Genomic DNA, 23,732 nt, shown 5'->3' with positions numbered 1-23,732 from the left:
AATGTTATTTCAGATGAAGCTGGTCTGACTGGTGTAGTGAGGATTGTGTACACCCCTTTCCAGCAATACATTTCGTGTACTGTATGCATGTGTGGAAGCAGGTGGCTTTACCTGCGGTACTACAAAGCATGTCCTTTCTGTACTGGGGTCAACCTCAAGCTACAACAATGGGCTGTGAGACCTTTTACAACCCGTCTGTGCAGTTTAGCAGCTTTGCACAGGTTATTTAAACTGTTATCACAAACAAAATGAGCTCTTGCACATGCTTATAATAGACTTTTCATATGGTATTGTTGTATATGTGTAATCGGGGATACACAACATAGTTTAGGTAAAAAAGGCAAGCTGATTGACAGCTTTGAATCACTCAATACCTTCTTCTTTGTTTATTTCTTTTTAACTCACCTGTGAAGTCCTCCAGGCACTCGCAGGTATAACCGCCCTCTCTGCTCCGACACCTCCCGTTGTTCTTGCAGGGCCCTGAATAGCAGAGGTCGATCTCGGTCTCACAGTATTCTCCGGTGAAACCGACCGGGCAGCGGCAGCGCAGCCCGTTGATGGGGTGGATAGGTCGAAACAGAACCGTGTCAGAGGCGATGAAGGGAGGGGAGCTGTCAAACTTCAGCACTGATACACACTTCATATAGTTCTCGCAGGGCTCCCGTAGGCAGATGTTATCATCAAACGGCAACACCTGAATGGAAGAAGGAATTTTAGCTACATTTATTTCTTCTACTAATGCTTCTGATGTTTTTGACCTCAGGACTGTGCGTTACCTCTTGAGTGGATATGAGCCTGAGTCGAGTCCTGTGGAGGTAGATCTGCTCCTGCAGCTCCTCAGATGGGAAGAACATGCCTTTACCAGGAGCCCCTCCGGGCTGCAGCGCCGAAAAGGTTACGTTGAGGATGGAGCCTTGGACGTCGGTGTCGTTTTGGATGTTAAACACAAACACTGCTTCCCGCTTGGTGGAGAGTACATCCGCCACTCCCTCAAGAAAGAGGCTGAGCAGGGGAGATAGAAAACGCTCCTGGGACATGTTCTCCAGACGAACCGTGATGCTGTTTGTCAGCATGTCATCAGTGATGATAGTGACCCGCAGTGTGCAGAGGGCAACAACACGATGGATACCATCTGGAAAAAAAGAGGAGGAAGATATTTTGCCTTTACTTACGGAAAGCTCCAGATTACAGTAAAAGTCTAACAAGGTAAAAAGTTCAGAGAAAACAATGTACCTTTTTGGAATAAAGAGCCCTCGGATATAACAAGCAATGAAGTGAACTCATACAAAGGTATAATGACAAGCAAATTTACAGACAACTGCACAAGGAACCCAACCACAGTTTACATGGTTAAACTTAAGGCTCACAGTGATCTTGGCTCACAAACATGAGACACAATACCAAAACTTATTATCAAAACAGAAGAAGGTCAGAACAAAAGTTGTAAGCCAAAACATTCAATTCATTTTTTTAATATAGTACCAAATCTTAACATCAGTCACCACAAAGTGCTTTAAGGACCCGACAATTCCCGAGAGAAAACCTCAAAAATTAGACGGCACACTAGGAGCAAGCACTTGGCTACATTAGAAAAGAAAAACTCCTTTACATGTCATTGTATGTAGACTTTAACACAGAAATAATTTTACCTCCTGAATAACTTCACATCTCTTCTCTCATTTCTCTCCTGTCTCTTCACCCTTCATCTCAAGAAAAGTCAGGAGGAATCACATCTGTTATCTCTGCCAATTCCAGTCTGTGTTTATCTCAGACTATCTTCAGGAAGTCCAAAAACTCATCTAACAACTTGTATTTGAAAATAAAAAAAATCCAAGAGACTCTTTGAAAATGTATTTATTTAATTTTAAAAATTGAATTACTCTGATTTTGGACAGCGGAGGACAAAATCGGGTATTTATTTTCTTTATTTATCTTATTTATTACTTCCAATAGTGCTAACATACTACACAGGGCATGAACAAGATTTTTTTTTTAATTTTCATTGTAAGTGGGCTAAAGTACTTAATTAAAAGTAGTCTAACATAAATGTAAATGCTGTGATTTGATTATTTTAATAAACCATGTAACTTGGATGGATTCAACGCTGGCGTGACCACAGTGCACACGTCTGCTGTTGCTCACAGTGGTCCAAGGGACGCTCAGGGAGTTTGTGCGTTCGCTCAGACACGTGAAAAATTAGAGGGAACATTGCTATCAAGCCTTTTTTCGCAATAGTTAGCTTGCTAATTAGCCATCATCATATGAATTCGTAATGTTTCTCAAAGAGTAAACAGCAGATTTACATTCCACTTACATTCTGGTACAAGTTTATAAACCGTGGGGCGGGATGAAAACAGGCATTGTATTTTTTTTCATCAGATAAAATGACAGTCATCCATGGCTAATTTTATTAGCAATAGTTAGCCAGCTTATTAATGTGCAGCTAAAAACTCTGCCCTTCAGGAACTTTTAATAGTTCTTAAATGAGAAGTTCACAAAACTGTTTTCAAAAGCAAAATGAATAATTTGTACTTTCTCAGGTTATTGTGCCTGGGAGCCACTATTAAGTATGTCTCAGCTACATGGAGTACATTTAAACCACATTGTCTGGACCCAATCCCAAATCTGCACTACTGCTTGACAGCTTGACTTGTTTACTGTGTAACACTTTTGCTGCTAGATTGAGTTAAGAAATTTCAAGTTGGTGTAGACTCAATCTTATTCAAGCCTTGACTCGGAGTAATTAGATTAGTCTAGGATTGCCGCCCCCAGGGTCATGCCTACTTCTTGCAGAGCTCTGTTGCTTATGAAGGGAAACAGAAGGCTCTTGGCCTGAGTGAAATACAGCAGGCAACAGGTGGTGGGGCCAGATGAAATTTGCTGGTGGGGGATAATACTGTTGAAGCTACGAAGGGAGATGGGTCGCATTGCACAGCTTTGCTAGTCCATGAGCACATGAGTGTGTCATATGTGTTTTCGGGTTCACGGTGAGGTCCGACCACAGGTGCCCTGTCACTCTCAGGCTTGCATGAGATCACTTCTCAGGCACTTAAACTCTTCTCGCACACATGAAGATGCACAGATGTCAGTCAGAGCAGGGTGCGGACAAGCGAGTTCTGGATGCCTGCTAACTAGGGTTGCCAACTCCCTGAAAAATAAATAAGGGACACCTCGTGGCCAGGGCCGGGCGACCCAGTTGTCTTCACCCTTCCCAGTGTGGTGAATTTTCTAGCTCTTTTTTTGTGTGTGAAATTATTTTTTTAACCCTTTGACTTGAATTTGATTTAAGTAGATGTGTATTCTTTGTGATATGAACACATGTGAAACAAATGATCATTTAGCCATTTATTTTTAGCTCAAAATGACAACATTAACACAATAAAACAGGTCTCCTTCTTAAACAGAAGCCTGTCATGCTTAACTTTTGAGAATATAAGTAAATCTTTCTTTAAAAGAACTCTGTCCTGCTTAACTTAAAATAATAGAAAACAATAGAAAGAAAAACATTCTTGTAACAGTGCACATTTAGTGCATTTAGTACAATCGGCTTCAGTTGAAATATTATTTCAGCTTTTCTAATGCTAATCAGCTGCTCCTGTTTGTAAACCCGCTTGTTCCCATGATTACGCATCTTAACTCATCATCATTATTCATCTATGTATTACTTTTATGTATTAGTCATCTATTTGTTGTAATCATCTATCCTTGCAGTTGTTTATTACACAAAATAAATTATATTATCACACTTCTGGCCACATAGCGCTGATATTCATTGCACATGCCCATATTAACTTTTTCCAGCCAGTTGTTTTCCTTTTCCCATTCTTCCCTTTCTCTGAGGGGAACAAACATTGCTGCTCTAATGCTGGGCTCACACTGTGCGGTTTTAGGCCCATTTTGAGCCGATTTTTGACCGATTTTGGCCTTCATCGTGCATCGTGTAGTATACGTGGGGTAACGAGAAGTGATTAACACCTCACGACCAGCTCCCGATCATCAATCGCTCGTGAGGGTCTCATCACAGCCGCTCACACTGCTCGCGCGCAAACACGTAAACGTTGGTGTAAAAGACGGAGCAGCACGGCTGTGCAGCGTGTGATCTGGACACAAGCGATGGAGGCACAACTTGTAGAACTTTGGAAAGCTCATCCGAGCCTTTTCGATGTGGCATCACAAAATTATCACGACCACAACAACCGTGAAAACAGTTGGATTTACACTGCTGCTCAATCACAGCTGCCTGATGAGTGTTTTTCATTAGCAATTTAGCAAAGTTGATGGTGGTGGTGTGTGTGTGTCTGTGTGAGTGTAAGACGGAGAGAGAGAGAGCGCGACAGATTTTCTGTTATAACCTTCATGTTATGGAGGCACAGTGTGAGCACTCAGGTCGCATCAGAGCATCGGGCCGTATAGTGTAAGACCTGCATCGTGACCTACCAACTTCTAACCCCTGCGAGTCAATCGTGCAGTTTGAGCAGGAGCTGAATAACGTGACTGAAAAAATCGCACAGTGTTTGCCCAGCTTTAGGTGTACTGTCGTCCGAGACTTGCACCGCAGTGTCGGCGTTTGTTTCCCTGTTGGCCATGCTTCTTGTTGTGGTCATCTGTTGTCTTCCGGTATTTTCTCCGTAAGCGACCTTTCCTCGACCAATGAGATGAGCGGTAATCTGAATTGTCATACTCGAATTGTCATAAGTGTGCTGTCAGCTCATTGGTCACAAAGCAGGAGAGGGGCTGGGAATTATGTTTTCAAACAAAGCGTTAATTCCATTAAAAGTTATAGACTACTTTTGATTCTCACTGTATTACGGGACAAAGTGCGTCCCTTATTAGCTCAATACGGGACGTGTGCTTTTGTTTCGAAATACGGGACGATTCCGTATTTTAAGGGACGGTTGGCAACCCTACTGCTAACCAGACTGGAGGTCATTTCCAACCACACACAGATGAATAACTCACAATGGGAAGCAACATGGGGGTCGGCTACTTCAAAGCAACCGAGAAACTGCTACGTTGGGGCTCCAGGGATTGTAAGGGAATCATCGGCGGCACGGATAAAACAAAACAAACACACAAGTGTAGACACACATTAACGTCACTCTGCAGGGCAGTGAAATTACACAGCAGCTGCTCTTTATCAGACTGCTGTAATGTGCTGGAATGGAAGTGCTCATTCAGCACAGCACTAACAGGCTAGCTGCTAGAGTAGCTGCTAGCCAGTGTGTTTATTTCTCTAAAGTTTTCAGCACCTGCCTCTCAGTGTGTCTCTGGGAGGACAATGTTATCTCACTTGCTGCAAGAAATCCATCACCTGGTATGCTTGAATACACATATCCTGCACAGATGCAATAAAATATAGAGAATATATGAAGTTATCTTTTAGGAACTGATTTTCGACTTTGATTGCTTGATGATTTTGTACACTTCCAGTGCCAAGTGAAGACATTATACCAGAGAGGCCTAGCGGCATCATCAAATAACTGCCTAAGCATACATAATAGGTGTAGACACAATATTTTATTGTTTTCCCTTATGGTAAAACAGGTAGATCTTTACAAATTGTTAGCTTCTTAGACCGTGTGAGCGGCATATGAGCAGTAACACCAAAGAGCGCTGTGGGAGCCTGGCACTGGGTCTAAAAGTGATGGACCATGACAGAAAACATAATAGAATTTGTAAGGCAAATCTCACATTGGCCATGCACTGACGGATAGTCAATCGTAATCGACACAGTGTGACAATTCTGCGTTCATTATGACCTTTTGGCCAAGAAATAATGCAAGAACAAGTATTTACATTTTTAAAGGTTTCACAAGGTGTTTGTTTCCTTTGGTTTTCCAGAGACATCTCAGGCCAGGCTATTTATAGAGCCCACCAGCTGCTAACATGGGATCACACACATGCAGAGGATGGGCTGGACTGTGGAAAGGGTGTGTCACAGGCAGCCGACGGCATGGAAAAACACATTCTGCGTAAGTATGCCACACACAAACTCACACACAGACAGACACACCACAGTCACACATAGGTGCCAACAGGTCTGCAATGTTTTAATAGACAACCCTCTGATTAAAAACAAGCTAGCAGCATGCAAGCCGTGCTGCTGGCCACTTTGGATGGAAACAGTTTATTATATACACGTTCCCTTATCTTAATTAGCTGGCAATATTCTGCACTGCTTGATTGACTGGCTAAGTTCAGTAATGATAGGCAGCACGTTCAGGCTACATTATGACTCACTTATTGCACCTTTACAGTCTTACAGCGTCAATAAATATGAAAAACACAGATTAGAGATAAACAACAGAAAAGGAGACTCATCAATGGGCCACACATGCTTTGCAGGTGGTGAGGTCTGCAGAGGTGATAAGACCTGATAAAGAACTGTGAGGCAAGCCACACCGGTGACAACTGACCACACACACACAAACAAACACACACACATGGATGTATACACATAAAAACCTTGTGTCGATCGACAGTCAGTGTGCTTCCCTGACCACATTTTTCTTAAAAGTAGAAAGGCTGTCTATCTCCTTGAGAAGACCCCAACAATCAGATGATCCCCTATGAACTGGCACTCGGCGACAGTGGGAAGGAAAAACTCCCTTTTATTAGGAAGAAACCTCCAGCAGGATCCAGCTCAGTAATATTGCAATAAAGCGGCTCGACTGTTTGTTGTGATTTGGCGCTATAAAAATAAAATTGAATTGTACTGAATTGTTCCCGCTAACTCACGCACTCTGTGTTTGTGGTTGGCGCTGTCATGTCAAACCCAGAGAGCTGACACACATTGTGGCCAGCTGTCACCGTGACGGTCACAATGTGTGCAAAAACAAACAAGATGCTCGCATAAATGCAAACGTCTGTGGTTGTTGAAAAGTAGAAATGTGCTTACGCTGCAGTTCAGCTTCACTTTGATTTACATCAACCACTAGTAGGTAGCACTATTAAGCCTTACAGTTTGAACCTGTGCTCATGAGGTCACGCTGTAGTCCCTTTCAACTCTGGTGGCAACTGTCTGAACAGTGTAAAAGCCAGCGCCGGTGTTTAGTCAGGGGAGGGCGGGCAGTAAAACAACAGAAAACAAACAAGACATTTGTATCTGTGGCAGCTTTCAGAGAGGTGACAAGCCCACCAGAGAGAAACACACACACACACACACACATTTCCCCCCATCAGCCCCCACTGAAAGGTAGATGCTAACACACGCTTTCCTCTCTAACATTAGAACGCTATTTTATACATCTTTTCATTTTAGCTTCCCCTCTGAAGATAAATCCATCCTGCTGGCATTTATATTTATTTCTGACTAAAGAGAATGGCAATTGAGAGCTTAAAATGTCACAACCACAGGGGACGTGCCCTATTAGAAAAGACGGAAACCTGTAAGGAGACGGGGGGGTTGTGAAAATTCTCTATATTCCAGCACAGTTCGTTTTATAGGTTGTTCTTTAAGCTAATTTTTCCCTTCAGTTTTCTCTTTTTTTTCTCTTCTGCCTCTGGTTTAGAAGAAAAAGTTTAAAATTTTTGAACCGATACAAAGCCTGTAACCTTTACTGGCTTGCAGCCAATCACTGGGCTGAAATTCAAACAACAGCCCCTCCTTCTTGGACACACCTGAACACCTTCAGCCTATCAGGAGGGGAAAACAAACGCCAAGCTTGACTTCAGAGGTGATCTAACACAGAGACTCTTTGAATAAGGCAAGCTGGCAACGTTCCACCCTCTCTTTTTCTCTTTTCCGTTTTCTTTTCCCTTCTTTTTCCAGCCCACCAATAGGAAACGCTGCCCAGAACAATAACTTTCAGGTGCTCTGAACTGATCTTTCTCATCTTTTTGCTAGTCCGCTCTGCCCTCTTTATGTGCTTCATTAAAACGTTTTAGCTTTCCTCAAAGGAAGCCTTCCCCTCGACAATAATCTACAACTGTTCTGTTCGTCTGTCCAGCAAGATGTCAAGTCTCCTCTCGTTTCCTCTCTTCTTCTCTCTCACGGCAACCGGCGCCAACATTGGATCACATATCAGCAGCCTGCAAACACACGTACAGACATCCTGTATGCTGAATGTGGAGGGAAAGCACACTGCAAAGAGTAACTTAGGTTAGCTCAATCAATGGGTCATCAATCAAAAGACTTAAAGCCAGCATAGCAGAAAAAAAAGATGAGCGGAAAAAGGACATTTGTGAGGGCAGGAAATGAATGAGAAATGCCTATGCAGCACAGTACCACCTGAAACAAGTGAAAGAGTGACCCTAAAACTAGAAATGAACTCAGTTGGACTCAGTGTGCAAATTGTTGAAAATCAAAATCACTGTTGCTTTCTACATAAAAAAAAAAATCACATTTAACTATCACATTTGAGCTCAGCAACCTTCGAGCTCTATAGGAACATATCCAGAGTCGAGTCCCAATGGCAACACGTTGGTCTGCAAATGTCTGCATTTGTAAATTGGATAGCAATTATTTGCAAACTTTCAACAGTCTCTCTGAGAGCGATTGCTCTCAGAGCAATCCAGGTCAGACTGCAACTGTTAGCAGAAAGGTTGCCTCCTGTCAAGTGACCTGTGCAAACACTTTGCGATCGAACGTGGTCATGAATGTGCACAAGCTGTAATCCATCGCAGAATGTGAAAAAATTCAACTTAAACACCAGACGCCATCTTTTTTTTTGTAGTTGCAATGAGGTCGTTGTCCTATTTTTACTCGTGTGACTGATCCATCAGCTTGCTCTGTATTAGGAAGCAGCTTTGTCAAGCTAAGTGTCTCAAGTATTTTTTGGTTGAGCTGATTTAATGTAAGTTTGCTTGGCTAACGTTATTTCAGGAACACGGTACATGAGATGAGCCCTCGAGTTCATAGTAGTCTCAGACTATTTACAAGATAGCTTTTATTTAGTAAAATTTGGTGTCCATGCACTGATACAATTAAGCTAAAGAAAATATGCTGTATCCCCCGCCCTTTATTATGCATCCCATAACAAAGCATGATTTACAGTTAAATGTTTAACTATGACAAAGTGGTCATTTTAAATGCAAACATGGGTTAACCAGGGGTTAACTGCAGGAATGTCACAGGCAGCAGGTTAACAGATACAGAAAGAAATAATAATTTACTGGTTCTAAGAAAAGTCTGTTAGGTCACATTATAACAGTGCCTTTTCCCCCCTCCCTGACATCTCAAAACAACCTAACCCTAACTTCATGCAAGAGGTTAAATTCTTGCACTCTGACAAAGTGATTTCTGGAGGAAGAGCACAAAAGTTCAACTGCAGCCAAGCATACCTCGCTATCACAGCTCTCCCCTTCAGCGCTATGGAGCTTCACTCTGCAGCCACTCGCCTGCTCATGAGTTTGAGTGTTTTCTCTCATATCTGGAAGCACTCAGCGAAAGCCCCTCTCATCTCCTGCCATAATCTGTCGGCCATATTTTTTCTCAGGTATGCCTATTTGATCAAAGTGTTGCAGAGAGAGTGAGGCTAGGTTTTGAACCCTCACACTGACACGTGGCGATAAAGCTGACAGGAGAGCGGCCCTGCAATCATACGGACAGGGGGGAAAAGGGAGGGAAAGAGGAGAGAATCTCTGGACACGGAGACAGTGAGAGATAGGGAGGAAGGCAGTATTATAACACATGTTGTTTCACATGCAGTAGTTGAAAGGGAAGCTGATTAACTGCAGGGACGGGGTTATCTTGTAGCTCTCAGATATCTGTTACAGCCTAACTCATTATATAGCATTATGCTATAACACATATAATGCCAGTGTAGACTAACTTAACTAACTAACTGTACTTTTCAAAACCAAAACCGGTACTTCTTGTTCTCGACTACTGTTATCCATCCTTCTCTGACTGTAGTGACCATTAGTATTCCATCGTATTAGTACGATTCCCTTTCCTTTAATTTATATCGTTTCTTCAAGTTATCAGAAACCCCCTAAAAAAGTATACAAAAGACTCCATTCACCCCTGCACTGAGTGGTGGAGTAGGGAAGGGGCGTTTGTGAGGTATGGGTGTTGGGTGGACGGTTGAGCGCTCAGGCTGTCAGAAAGATAACATCCTGGCCACAGCCGGAGAACAGGTGGGATTACACGCAGACACACTGACTGAACCAGGATCAGTGAGAGAACAAATCAAACAGAAGGCAAACAGGTGGGATGTCAGAGAGAATGAACTTTTGGGTCCCACGGCACAAATGTACAGCTCACATTAGAGAGCCCGCTTGCTTTAAGCTGCCCACCAGTTCAGTGGTAGTTCTCTTTTGGTCACAGTGACAACGTGTTTCCTTTGTTTTTTTGATGACTATCCAAAAGTTACTCTTAGATGAGAAATAAACCATGAAGGTTCCACTGTCCACTTCATTTTTATCTCTTTTTTGACCTGTCCCACTGTTAAGATATTTGTCAGCAGATATCTTCCAGATAGGGAAGATATCTGTTACAGCCTAACTCATTATATAGCATTATGCTATAACACATATAATGCCAGTGTAGACTAACTTAACTAACTAACTGTACTTTTCAAAACCAAAACCGGTACTTCTTGTTCTCGACTACTGTTGGTACGTACTGAGTAGGGTTGTCAAAAAAATATTCACTTTAATACTACTGATGCTAAAAATTATTATTGGATTAGCATTAAAGCATTAAAATGATAATGTTAATGCTGCAGCTAAGGAAGAAAACGTTATCAGTACAGCCTGTTTTTACACAGTATTAATTTAACAGAACACAATTATTTTTCAAGTGCGACTTTCTTTAAATCCTTGATTGAAGCCAAGAAAGCAGCAACTAGACAGAAACAGTGGCAGCAGACCTTACCGAACCAATCAGATCAGCACTGAGATGTGGTGCCAAGACACCAGAACCGCAGGAAGTAAACAGATCTGTAGCTTTATTGTTTGAATCTTTATTTTAAAAGATGTGCCTTTTAATTTTGCATAATTTCCTAGGTATCAATTTCAAGTTTGAAATTCTATGTCTCATGACAAACTTATTTGAACCATCTGTACACATGATTTAGTATCAAAAGAACAATTTAAAAAAAATGCATAACAAAAGTAGCCACATAGCCCCATGTCATGTCCACATTCAGTAAAACCACCTTTTTTCTCTCCTAAAAATAAAAATATTTCCAAAATTGGTTTTATAATATATTAAAAAACTTTTTTCAAAAACTGTGAAATGCTGGTTTGGGTACATTATAAAGTGGAGTGGAGTAACACTTGAAGAAACACCTGTTGTAGACCAACTTATTTTCATCCCAGGGTGTCAGATACTCTTGTTTTTGTTGTTGTGTCAGTTACACAGACAAAGTTAGGGACAAAAATGGGCATCGTACCCAAAAGTTCATAGTTTTATCCCATATAGTGTGTCATATGAGTGATACCCGATGCTGCATCTGAGAAGCCTAGCGACGTCTCAACACAAAGAAATTAGAATTTTTTTTCAGATCTTTCGTGCCAGTTTGATCTGTCCTGTTGAGTTTTTTAACGCTATTATAACAGATGTTTTCTGATCTCAGCATTAAGTCATAAAAACCGTGGTGAACAATGTTGGATTAAATTTTATATACTCTTCTTCTTGGTCCTACCCACATATCTGTAAGGGTGTACTATGGGGGAAACTCCCCCTGTATAAAACCTTTGACTTGCCACACAAGGGAGTTCAAAAGCTCCCACTGCTGTATCAACTACTCCTCCACCTTCACCTTTAATCAGAATGGACTTTCACAAGCTCTCCACAAGTGCCCTTAGTGGCAGTGCTTAAGCAGAGCACTCAGGGGCATCGAGTGCCAGGCCAAGAACCCACCCGGCTAGAATATCTATGTCCCATTTAGGATCCCTGGGAGAGAAGGGGTGAAAAGAATAGAAGCCCTGTTCCTTCCCAGACAATGCTAAACAAGCCCGGATAGGGAGGCTAGACAATGAAAATGAGCCCAAATGAACGCCTGGCTTGATTTTGTGCCTGAGGGGTGACTGGTATTAGTGTACTTGTTAGCTCATCGCCTTGTAGACAACTGCCATAAAATGGTAATTAATCACAGGCCAGGAGTGCAGATTTGGACATGAAATTGAAATCAAAGATTGAGCGAAGAAAAGGCATCCGGTTTGTTGTTGTGACAAGATTCTTGATGATACAATCATTACCTGGTAGTGACTGACATCACATTCTGGTGTTAGATTGAGAATACCCTCGAGATGGGAGGATGGGAAGTGAAAAAGAGGAGGGAACATTTTGGGGAAACAAATTTACTCATCCACCCAGTGTAAATCAATGAGACATAAATTCTTTCTCTTCAAAATTAGGTAGATGTCATGTGGCGCTTACCCTTGCCTGGATCACACAAAGTCAATAATGACATTTAAGAAAGCCAAACACCAGTTGTGTTGCACAACATTACGACTGGAGGAAGCCCAAGCTCGAGAGTGAGCTATCACCCAACATTAGCACTACAAATGTGCAGGCAATCGAAAGTGCTATCAAATCTCTCTCAGTGCAGCACTGCTTTTATAATTGATTTTAAAGCCCTTTTAAATCCACTTAGCTGAGCACTCTGGGACTTTGGTATTTTAGTTGTCTCTGCTCTCGATCTGTCTTCCCAAGTCGTCGCTCTCCTCAGTCAGCTAATCAACTTAAAGCCCTCCATTTCAGCTTATTACAGGTTCAAAGGTCACAGCTTCCAAGCACAGTCTGGCTATGTTTTCACAAGATGATACAAGAGCAAATAAAAGAAAAAAGGAGAGAACAATCCCCTATGGCAAAAGTCTGAGCAGTTTTACCCCATTCTGAAGGTAAATTAACAAGACAGAGAAATGATCTGGGAACTGGTTCTCTGTCTTACTCTAAGAGACAAGTTAATTGATGACTTTATTACAAATTGCCTGTTATTTTCTATTATTCATGCAGTCTCTTCTAATCCAAAGGTTAACTGTCACACGGTTTCCTCAGGAGACCTTCAACTGGTTTCACAGATAGATCTGAGTGCTAACTTATCAACTGTACAATAACTTTGTGGTACATGTTTTAATAAATTGGGAAACAAAGGAAATTAAATGAAGAAAATAATAACTTCAAACACTTCAAATACTACTCAGATCAAGTGCTGAGATGTATGGCGAAACAGCTTATATCAACTGAGGCAAAGAACACATCGATTTAAAAGCTCTGATATAAGTCCAAACTCTGTTGGGTGGATCTTAACATCGTATAACACTTACAGTGAGCATAATTATGGCCTGTCATGACTAGAAGGTGAAAAGAATCCACTCGAAAATAACGTCCAGTTTTAATTTACATAAAACAGTTCCTTATTTAAAAGAGAGCAATGCAACAGGGTTGGGTTACAATACAAAATAACATGTTTTTAACAGGTGTCCTACCAATTACCAAGTGTAACAGCAACAGAGTGACACAATGTTTACCAGTGAGCATGAATGTTCAGATAGTTTCGGTGTGCTAGATTGAGCTGCAAACTCAAGAAGCGATGATAATAGTAACTGAGTTTTTACATAAAATTACTTTTTATCTTGTTTTCATCTTCAACCTGTTAGTCATATTTCATATTATATAAAGTCCAGTTTCCTCAAATGAAAATGCCCATGAACAATGAATGTAGCATTTCTTTGTGAAAGTAGAGAATTTAAAGAAAAGCCTAAGCCACAGCTATGTGCAGCGTGACTTCTTGCAAGTCATCCAATTTAGGTTGTTGTACTTATGATGCAGGACGTCGTCACCACAACTCTAACAGACCTGAGTTCTTCAGTTCTTCCTGCAAAGTCAATGTCAGCCAACTCTACTGGAAAATTTCATATGGAAACAGACGTTTAAACTGCTTCAGCCTACATACAGTTGCTGCAAGCCACTTTGCAACCCTCTACCATTTCATGCTAATCACGCTGTTTCTGACTTGATAACTGCCATGTTATTTATGGGATAATGTTGCTGTCCTTTCTTTTTTCCTCTCCATATATGCACATGGAAAGTCTGGGAGGTCCCAAAACAGAACCACGCCACCAAATATGAATTACTGCAGATGGAATAATATTCATATTTTAACCGAATTTGGGCTCTACAAAACAGAACAGAAATAAATAAAACAAAAAATTAAGTTTTTTTATTTGACTTGATGCAATACATCAAATTAAAGATATGAATTGTTGGAATTTTGCCAGGCTATTAGCATAAGAACCATGGATACATTTCCTTTGATTTCATTTCATTATGTTTTGCAGTGAGTTCTAATGATCTCCTGCAATATTCTTTTGAGCCTGTTATCAGGCAATTCTAAAAGTCTATCCTTTGATATGATAGTTTTGGTTTAAGCTTGTCTATATTAAAGTTTCCTACCTTTCATATGTAAAGTAGGATATGGGATGCACGCTCACAGGCGCAGACACATGCAGTAATGGTCTTCATGGACAGGGATAGCTAGTAGCCACTGATGTATCACCATGGCGAAAGTCCCGTCAGTCTGTGTGTGGCGGCTGATTAGTATTAGCAGTATAAGATCTTTCCAAAGTCCCCATTCAACAGATCACAGAAAAGGTGAAGAGTCAAATGGGCCTTTCTCTGTTTCAGTGGAAGGGATCACTCAGCTATGACCAGGAATGTGTGTGTGTGCATGCAGACACACACACACACACATGCCCAAACCAGAGCTCTTGCTCTGCCCACACAATCTCCTCACACACAAACATGTGCTGTCACATTTCAAGCAGCCAGTGCAAACAAATATGATTATACACATATATGAATGCAAAAAAATTAAATCAGATTAGCATTTATCTAATTCCCAACAGCGCACACACGTATTTAAATGCACATGCTGCTCTTCCTCTCATGCACTCTCTATCAGTGATCCCAATTTGATAAGCTGACAGCAGACAAATAGTTGGTTTGGTGGGAGGTGCACGCTGATCAAAAGCCTCCCAACAGGTCGGCTCGCACCGCTCTCTTAAGAGCTACCCAGCCATGAATGGCCTAATAGGACCCACGTATCCGTTACACTGACACTAGATCCCGTCTTTCTCTCTGCTTCTTTCGTTAGTTGCTGCCTTCCCTCGCTTATCCCATCTGTCACCCTGCAAATCTGTATGTGTTATTCAGTTTTATTAGGGATGGTATTTGAGTAAAAATTTTAAGATTTGAACTAGTAAAGTATTTTAGAAGAGTACCCATAACATTTAAAATATATTCAAAGACATAAGATAATGCTAAAGACATAACATAATCATCAACAGATTTTTTTTCTGGAAATTTTTTTCTTCCGTTTTTATCTCTTTGCATACTTTTCTTTCGTTGTCTTGTTCCAACTCTTTCTGCTTTCCTCCGTCTCTTTCTCTCAAAGGAGGTGTCGGGTTACAGTTATTGTTGGTGCTGGTTACTGATAAATAGGGTGCCTAGTTACCAGCCAACGCACGATTGGCTCTTTTCAACAAAGCGCAGAAGGAAAAAAAAGAAGGGGGTGGGGTATACGAGGGTCGCCCAGGGAAACCATGAGACTTGTGTCAGTTTAAATAGAGAGTCGGGCAAATCTTGGAGGCATTTGCGTGTGACTGTGTGTGTGTTCAAATGCATAAATGTGAATACGTTTCGCCATTACCGCTAGGACAAAGCTAGGGAGACACTGACCCCTCCAACGTCCCTGAATACCGCCGTCAGCACCTGCTGAATGCCCGCTGTGTACCCCATCCTCCCTCCACCCCTGCTGGCATTAAAGAAGCCCTGTGCCAAAACTCCACCCACAAAAACACAAGCTGCCAGAATAAAGGGACAATAAGAGTGAAGTGATCTCATCTGAAGCTTAACTGTTATCACGAAAGAAGTTCACACCAATAGACATATAATACTGAAACCTAAGATGCCAAAAAAGGTAAGTGATAAATGGCATTTTATGCAGAGTATAAATGCTGAAATTATATGAAACCCATTCTTCAATAAACACTTGAATATGAGGACTGAAGCTCTCGGGTGCACTAACTAAAGCTTAGTAAAGCTGCAACTTAAGGTTAACATAAAATGCTCACACTCAGGTCCATTAAAACAGATTAATTTGCTATAATGTTCAAAACCATTTGAACATTATAGCATATGCATTACATAGTGATGTAGAAAGGTGCAGAAAGACCACGTGGGCTACAAATAAGACAAAGTTTGCATTTAGGAAAATGTGTTTTCTGTAGGAGAGGGGATACCTATGTTTGGCATGTGCTTGAGACTTTACAGCTTCATTTTTTATACACAAAAAGCCAAAGTGCACTAAAGGAAAGGGGAAAAACCCACAAAACAATGACATTCTTTGGGTAAAATGCCCTGACTTATTTATAATTTTAACGGCTAAAATTGATCTTTCAGGGATCTTTGCATACATATAATATTTTATCTCTGACAGCTTACTTATTAGGCTAGTTTTTTCTTCAAGCACACATATCCTCCCCCTTTTTTTAGATACCTGGACCCCAAGCAAGTGGCAGGATTGCTAGTTACAAGGATGAAAAGAATAGCTGACATTCCTCATTTGCTGTTTTTACCAGGACAGGAAAAAGCAAATCAAACATGAGGGAATAAAATAACTTTCACAAAAGCAGACTGCTATAATTGTTAGTTTTCATTCCTAATTAGCCACAGTAAAAATGTCTCATCCTCTGTTCTCCTGTTGAGTGATTGAGGCCTGGAGGTTTGCTCTCAGCCCTGCTGTCAACTTCAGGAAGTCTACAGAAATATTATAAATTGTTAATGTATTAAGCAGAACTTTGATGCTGACAGTTGAAGAGTGAAAGCTAACAATTATCAGAAGACAGCACCACAAATGCTGAGCTATCACAATCTTTAATGGACTAAGGTGTGACCTTTGAGATGCTCAGAACAAAAATCACTATGGTATATATAGTGATGGTATGCAGTTACCTCTCTTTATTGTAGTTTTTAATCTAAAGTGGTATGGAGTGGTATGCATACATAAAACAAGAAGTCTCATTGCTAGCTTCCTTTGGCTAACTCCCCTGACTGACCCACAGTAGCAACATATGCCGTATATCAGCTGTTAGTTTCTGCTAGCCAGTTGGTCTCCCAGCCAAACATTTGTTCAATCAATGAGTCATTCATGAATTCTATTTAGTGTTTAAATAAGTCAGCAAGGCAGCAAGTGAAGCAGTCAAAGCTCACTGATTCATTCATGCGTTCAGTTTATCAGTTAGTCACCAGCAAACCAGCAAGCAGTCCAAAACAGCGCTGAAACAGAGGCAGATGTCTCACTGCTGCTCGGACTCATCCGGCCCACCTGGAGCTGCTGGCTGCCAGCTGATCTCTTGATGTTTCTATCCTCCCCTGGCCCCGTGCCGCCACCCATCCGAACCACATCTGTGACATCTTACTCGCTCTCATTCTTGGATTAAAGATAAATACTGCGGAGGGCAGCTTGGGTGAATTTTTGAACCGACTGCTGTTTACGTTACATGTCCGTTCTTTATTGTCAAGGCTAATAGTGGGTTTAATTTCATCGTGTTTGTTTTTGTTTTGGAGTGGACATCTTTGCTTTCATAACCAGAGAGAAACAAAGAAGCACGGCACCATTAAAAGCTTTTGAACAGAGCTCTTACTAAGACTACTCTCTGTGGAAGCAATAAGTAAATGCAGCCTCGATGGGGGCTGCAGAGGGAGAGGGCTAGAGGAGCGAAAACAGCAGTGTAACAAAGCAGTACGGTTGAGCGGAGAGGAATAATTCCTTCTCACCAGGAGTTTCTTTGAAGTCAGTAAAAGAGGGAATGTGCGGGTAGAAAAATGGAGATTGCCCCCCTAATCTCTTTCTTCTCTCTTCCCCCCTGCTATTCTTACTTTACCTCATTTCACTCTCTTCACTCCAACTCTTATCGCCGCCAGAACTCGCATCCCTCTCCCTGTATCACTCTCCTCTTTTTCTTCTCTTAGCTTCATTTTTCTCCTCCCTTTCTCTTCTCCAACCCCGGGTCACTTAGATGTCACTGTATTGTACTGGCTGACATGCATGACAGGAACAGTGTGTGATAGTGAGTCAGCTTCAGGAAAGAAAGAAGGGGTGGTAGTGAGAGGTATTAGTTTCAACAGCTTACCTGTTGAGCATCTGCTTACATGTCTACTGTATTAGACGGTATAACAACAGTACAGTTGATTTTTCATTTCACTGGCGTCTGCTATTAATGCAGCTAAATAACACTCTAGGGCAGGGGTGTCCGACTCCAGGCCTCAAGGGCTGGTGTCCTGCAGGTTTTAGATATTACCCTGGGTCAACACACCTGAATCAAATGATTAGTTCATTACTGGAGAACGTCAACACATGTTGAGGAGGTAATTTAGCCATTTAAATCAGCTGTGTTGGATCAAGGACACATCTAAAACCTGCAGGACACCGGCCCTTGAGGCCTGGAGTTGGACACCCCTGCTATGGGCCTAGGTCATCAATAAATGGGCCACATTCTGGATCAGGGCCCACATGCTGTTCTTTACAGTTCTTTATAGTAATCTATACAGTATAGTATGATTTATAGTATAGTAAACTCACCTGTGAACTGTATTAAGGTTGCTAACACTGACCAATAGTTGCTAGCTGTCTGCTATGTATCATCTCAGTGTTTAGAAATCACTGTATGAACCTCTCCACTGACTTTTTGCCTACTTTGATTGCCATTCTTGTAGTATATTATTATATTTTAGCACTATTAGATGGTATGTGTGACTGGTTTACCTGTACAGGCTATGGATTCACCTTTGCTAACTAAGCTGGCTAGTTAGCTAGTGTTAGCTGAGAGCTTTACCCTCCATTCCACCCTCTCATCCATATATATGGTCACTTTTCTAAAAAAGCAAGATGAAGACTTGGGGTTTGAAAACAGCAGTCCATAAATCAGTGGATGACATCACCCCGTAAATACTATCTGACATATATACAGTCTATCTGCGTAGTCTAAGTCCTTATATACTCATTGACTGGAAATTAGCAGATCTAGGAAACATAAGGTCATTGGCTGCTTTCTGATTAAACACATTTCCTTCTTTCCCTCATCTCATTTTTCATTCTGTCATTCATTCAAAACCTTAAGGCAATGCTAAACAAACTAATAACCACATCTCGGCAGGAATCTCTCCCTCACTCTTTATTCTGCTACTCTCAGCCCCTTCCTCCTCTCATGGGGGATTTATTAGGGTGGGGAAACAGTAAATTATGACTTTGACTAAGCTTGCAGAGACACGCCTCGACATCACACAGCCATTTAGCCGACCCCAAAGAGACAAATTTTAATAGTCCAAAGAATTACGGCCTCAGCACTACACCTCTGTCAAATGCACTACATCATCACTCTTGAAGAAATGATTGTTATTGAAGTTTGGAGGTTGTGCTATGACATGTTTTAATGCATTCAAACCGAGCGAGGAATGGGTTGTAGGTAAAATAAGAGAAGTGTGATCACTGTAATAACACTCAGGACCTTAGGGTTTTCTGGTTTGTGTGTGTGTGTGTGTGTGTGTGTGTGTGTGTGTGTGTGTGTGTGTAAGCATGCTGACTGAACAGTAGGCGGACAAGAACATTTTATAAGGCGTCTCCATTGTTTCTTTGGAACAATTTACACAATTATATCTGCATTTCCTGAAAACACACTACGTGTATGAAGATAAGGATGACTGTACATGCACACACAAGCACGCACACTGTCAAATTATGAGGATGTTTCTTGGTTTTGTTTACAGGTGAAGTCATTCCTGTGGTAAAAGCTGGAATGCTGAGATGATTAAAAAAAGCCAGCGAAAGACATCCAAACTATGCCTGTTGATCTGGCACTAACTACAGCTAACAAGATGTTGCTGAATCAAAGTGGGAGGTCCACATTTTAAGACCAAAAACCAAACAACATTGAATTTGCACAGTTGTAGAAAATAGTGGGCAGTTGTATCTGTATATTCAGCCAGTATGTCTATGTCAGAGAGAAGACTGCTGTGGTCTGCAGTCATCCACACTGGTTACAGCAACCCTAGTCACAGTTATTAACGTATCCATAGAATGCCAGATATTTGCTATATTTGCCAAATGGTGGGAAAGAGTGAAAGATTTATTGTATTACCCTTTACAACTAGTGCAGCTGGGACTTTTAGAGAATGGGATTTCTCAATCTGGAACGTTGGGATTCCAGTTGGAATATTTAACAAGATTAACAGTTAAATATAATATGTCATCTGGTAATGATAACTAATAACAAGTAACTAAAGTTATTAGGATCCATACTTATATATGGGCTGATATTAGCTATCTGCCATGGTATCAGCGAAAAAGTCAGCACGAAACAGAAGAAAAACATTCGAGTCATTAAAACATTTGCATCCCACACACTCACTTGGCAAAATGAATTATGGAATAAAAACGTATAGCTGTGCTACGTAGCAACAATGTGAGTGATCAAGAGAAAACTACAGAATACTGCTGTGCAACACATGACAGCTCTGAGGTATGCCAGTGTGTCATACCTGCCCACAGCTCCTGTCATCGCTTTAGTAATAATAGGCCATTTCCACCTTATCAGCCCTGCAGCTTTTTGGACCCCACTGACTGAAGAAAAGGTACAGAGGCGAAGACTAGACTGACTGCATATGCGTTCATGTTAGTGCGTGTGTGTGTGTGGCAAATGATGATCATCACTAAACCGACTTCCCCCTGAAGCAAAACCACAACTAACCACAGCACTGCTCTCTCTCTTATTTTATTGATAACATCTCACAAGTCTGATGGGCCTTGAGTCATGCCAGTCTATCCTCGGAAAGCACACTATAGATCACTTGGGAGTAGAGACATCATAAAGGTACAGATGGTCCTCGTGTGTGTTTGTACACAAAATCTGTGGGAAAGGTGTGCAGCGGAAAATGGTAGGTTTGTTTCGACGTGCCTTTCCTGACCTTAAAACACACCTCGTTGAGCAAATAAGAGCACAAAGCAACACAGCTCAAAGAAAATCTGTGTATTTCTTAAAGAGCTTAACAATCAGGCCAACTTATGGAGTCAGAGTCATGAATCATCAACAGCCAATCAGATGTCAAGGCTTTGATTTTATTTTCAAAGAATCTGCTGATTAGTTTCTTTTATTCAGTAAGAGTTTCTTTATAAAAGAATGGGAAAAAAATGTTCCCATTCACATAAAAGTAAACATAAAATTGCTCAGTCTGCAAAATATAATTTACACATGCTTAGATTTCTTTTCTAACCCGTCTCGACTATTAGGGGGACTTTACTGCTGCTCTCTGTGTGAGTGTTGGAAGAGTGATGGATGTGTTCTGGACGTTGCAGTGAACAGCAGTATGTCAGGCATTGAGAGACAGCTGTTGGACCCCCAGTAAGGAAACTGTAACCAATAGACTCTGGAGCCAAACCAGCTCATTCCTCACATCACACACATGGATGAACTCTGAACGCGTCTGTTTGTGCCCCTGGCTATCCTTCCCTCCAGTCTGAAATACACATGTGGTTTAAGATATATAGTTGAGGACTAGAGTCCAGTATAGATATCAATATCAGTATTTGTTGCCCAATATGCAGTGATTTGAAATGTTTTGGTGCACAGTCAGGCAAAGTCTGACTAAATAGCTAATAAAGACAGACACACTAATTTTCTTTTTTAAACATATTTTAAACACACTACTTGTGTATATGCAAGGTATACCTGTTTGTTAATGCAAGTGATTGGTCAATCACATTTTAGCATGTAGACACGGTCAAGACAAACAGTGAATGTTTTGCCAGGCAGGCTGGTCTGAGTATTTCCATAACTGCTGATCTACTGGGATTTTCCCACACAACCATCTCCAGGGTTTACAGTAAAAAAGATGTTCTTCTAGTGTTATTTAAAAAAGCATTGCCTGGTCTGATGAGTCTCGATTTCTGCTGACATTCAGATGACAAGATCAGAATGTGGTGTGAGGAATATGAAAGCACGACTTCTTTCTGACTTATATGAACAGTTCAGGCTTCTGGTAATGGTGTTACAGTGTAGGGGATATTTTCTTGGCACAATTTCACCTCCTACAGATTAAGCATCAAACCTGGGTATTTATACTAACCACGTCTTTCCCTTTGAGATCACAGTGCACCCACCTTCCGATGACTGCTTTCAGCAGGATAAACACACAATGTCGAAATGATCAAATCTCAAACTGTCCTGTTAATATGGAGCAAAATACCTGAGGAATGTTTCACGCAAGTTGTCGACTCGTACCAAAATCCACCAGTTCCTTTTATCACTGCTAGCAACTTTTCCTGATGGTTGCATATTACAGCACATTAATGCCAAACTCATGATAGTGGAGTTTTTGGACACCTCAGGCGAATGAACCCATTTCTTTCTACACCTTTTTTTAGACTTGGAAATAAGGTTACATTGATGCTAAAACCTATGCAGGGCTACTTTTCCCCCCCAATCAAATCACAGGGTGACAAACACAACTGACGGTTTGTGTTGTCATAGCAACAAGACCAATAAACAAGCTCAGAATAGTGAAAATGACCTGTTGTAATACTGTAATTTCATTCTAGTCATCGACTAGGTGTTAATAATTGAAATCACCCAAGAATCATGTAGAGGAAAATTGAAAAAGGCTTCCATTCATTCCCTTTTCAAATGCCTCGTCTTGTGATCCCATTATAACGTGTGTGAGTCTTCACACGTTGAGACAAACAGCTCACACCTACAACACAATGCTCCTGATGCCATGTGTAGAAAAGCAAGCAGCTTTTAAAGAAACATAAAGATCCAGGTGTTAAACGTAATCAACAACAGTGTGGCTCAGCAGAGAGTTAAAGAAAAAGTGGATGAGAACGCTGCCGCGAACAGGAAGATGCAAATGAACACAACTTCTGTGAACTCTCGCTTTCCCTGGAGGGCTGGGAGTGGTTAGTTCAGACTGCAATGTGAGTTCTGTACCTGCTTGGCTTTGCCACCTTTATGTTGCACAGTTCAGTTAGAAAACAGCACAAACCTGAATTTCCTGGACCCAAGGCTGTAAATCATTACTCTGAAGTGTAAATGATTGTTTTGGTCTATCCATTAACTGTTTTCATGAGACTGGAATTTAAATGTCTAATCCACCAGAACTTCATTTGGGTGCACCAGTGACATATGACAATAAGTATTTATCTGGCCACTGAGAAAACAATTAAGTGTATTGCACAAGGCTTTGGCCATATAGCGAATCAATAGGAGTGTTGTTTACATGGGGGAATAGTAGAATTAAGTACAGAAGAAGCAGAAACACAAACAGAAGCCAAGAATAGATACAACCAAGCAACCTTATCTGAAAAGAGCTTTTGTGATTGTCAATGTCTACAAAGAAAGACTGACATTATCTCAGACACACAGAAGGTAAGGTAGAGTGGCAGTTCACGTGACCCTGCAACAAGTGGAGTTTTAATCAGATAATGCCACTGTTCACAGTCGCTGAGCTCACAGCTGCTACAATGTAAGACCTGCATTTTGTTCAGAAGGTCAAATGACAATAACCAGAGGTCAAGAATGTCTGACCTGCACTGCTTGATCGGGTAATTTTACAGCCAGACAGAAAACAGGTACTAACTGGTGGCTAAGCTTGATTGGCAAGTTGGTTTTATGATTGACTTAGCAGCATTTACTGACAAATAATTAAAAATAGACAGCAAAGCTTTGTGGAAGGAGATGATTAATCAGTGAAGATCACTTCTGTTGGATGACAGAAATACTGAGGT

At 41.1% G+C, this 23,732-nt stretch overlaps 1 protein-coding gene across 13 annotated transcripts in view; it reads right to left on the bottom strand.

Annotated features, from left to right (window-relative positions):
• Positions 1-23,732, bottom strand: part of celsr1a (cadherin EGF LAG seven-pass G-type receptor 1a) — a 106,544-nt gene that overhangs the window by 55,511 nt on the left and 27,301 nt on the right. For all 13 annotated transcript variants that reach the window (XM_080886822.1, XM_080886821.1, XM_080886825.1 and 10 more), the window contains exons 2-3: positions 777-1,132; positions 406-694 (exon numbers count right to left, since the gene is read on the bottom strand). In XM_080886822.1, coding sequence (XP_080742948.1) covers positions 406-694; positions 777-1,132 — 645 coding nt within the window. The remainder of the gene's footprint in view (positions 1-405; positions 695-776; positions 1,133-23,732) is intronic.

Source organism: Rhamphochromis sp. 'chilingali', assembly GCF_963969265.1.
Source record: "Rhamphochromis sp. 'chilingali' genome assembly, chromosome: 7".
Taxonomy (NCBI): Eukaryota; Metazoa; Chordata; class Actinopteri; order Cichliformes; family Cichlidae; genus Rhamphochromis; species Rhamphochromis sp. 'chilingali'.
This window is presented reverse-complemented; position numbering and strand designations above follow the sequence as displayed.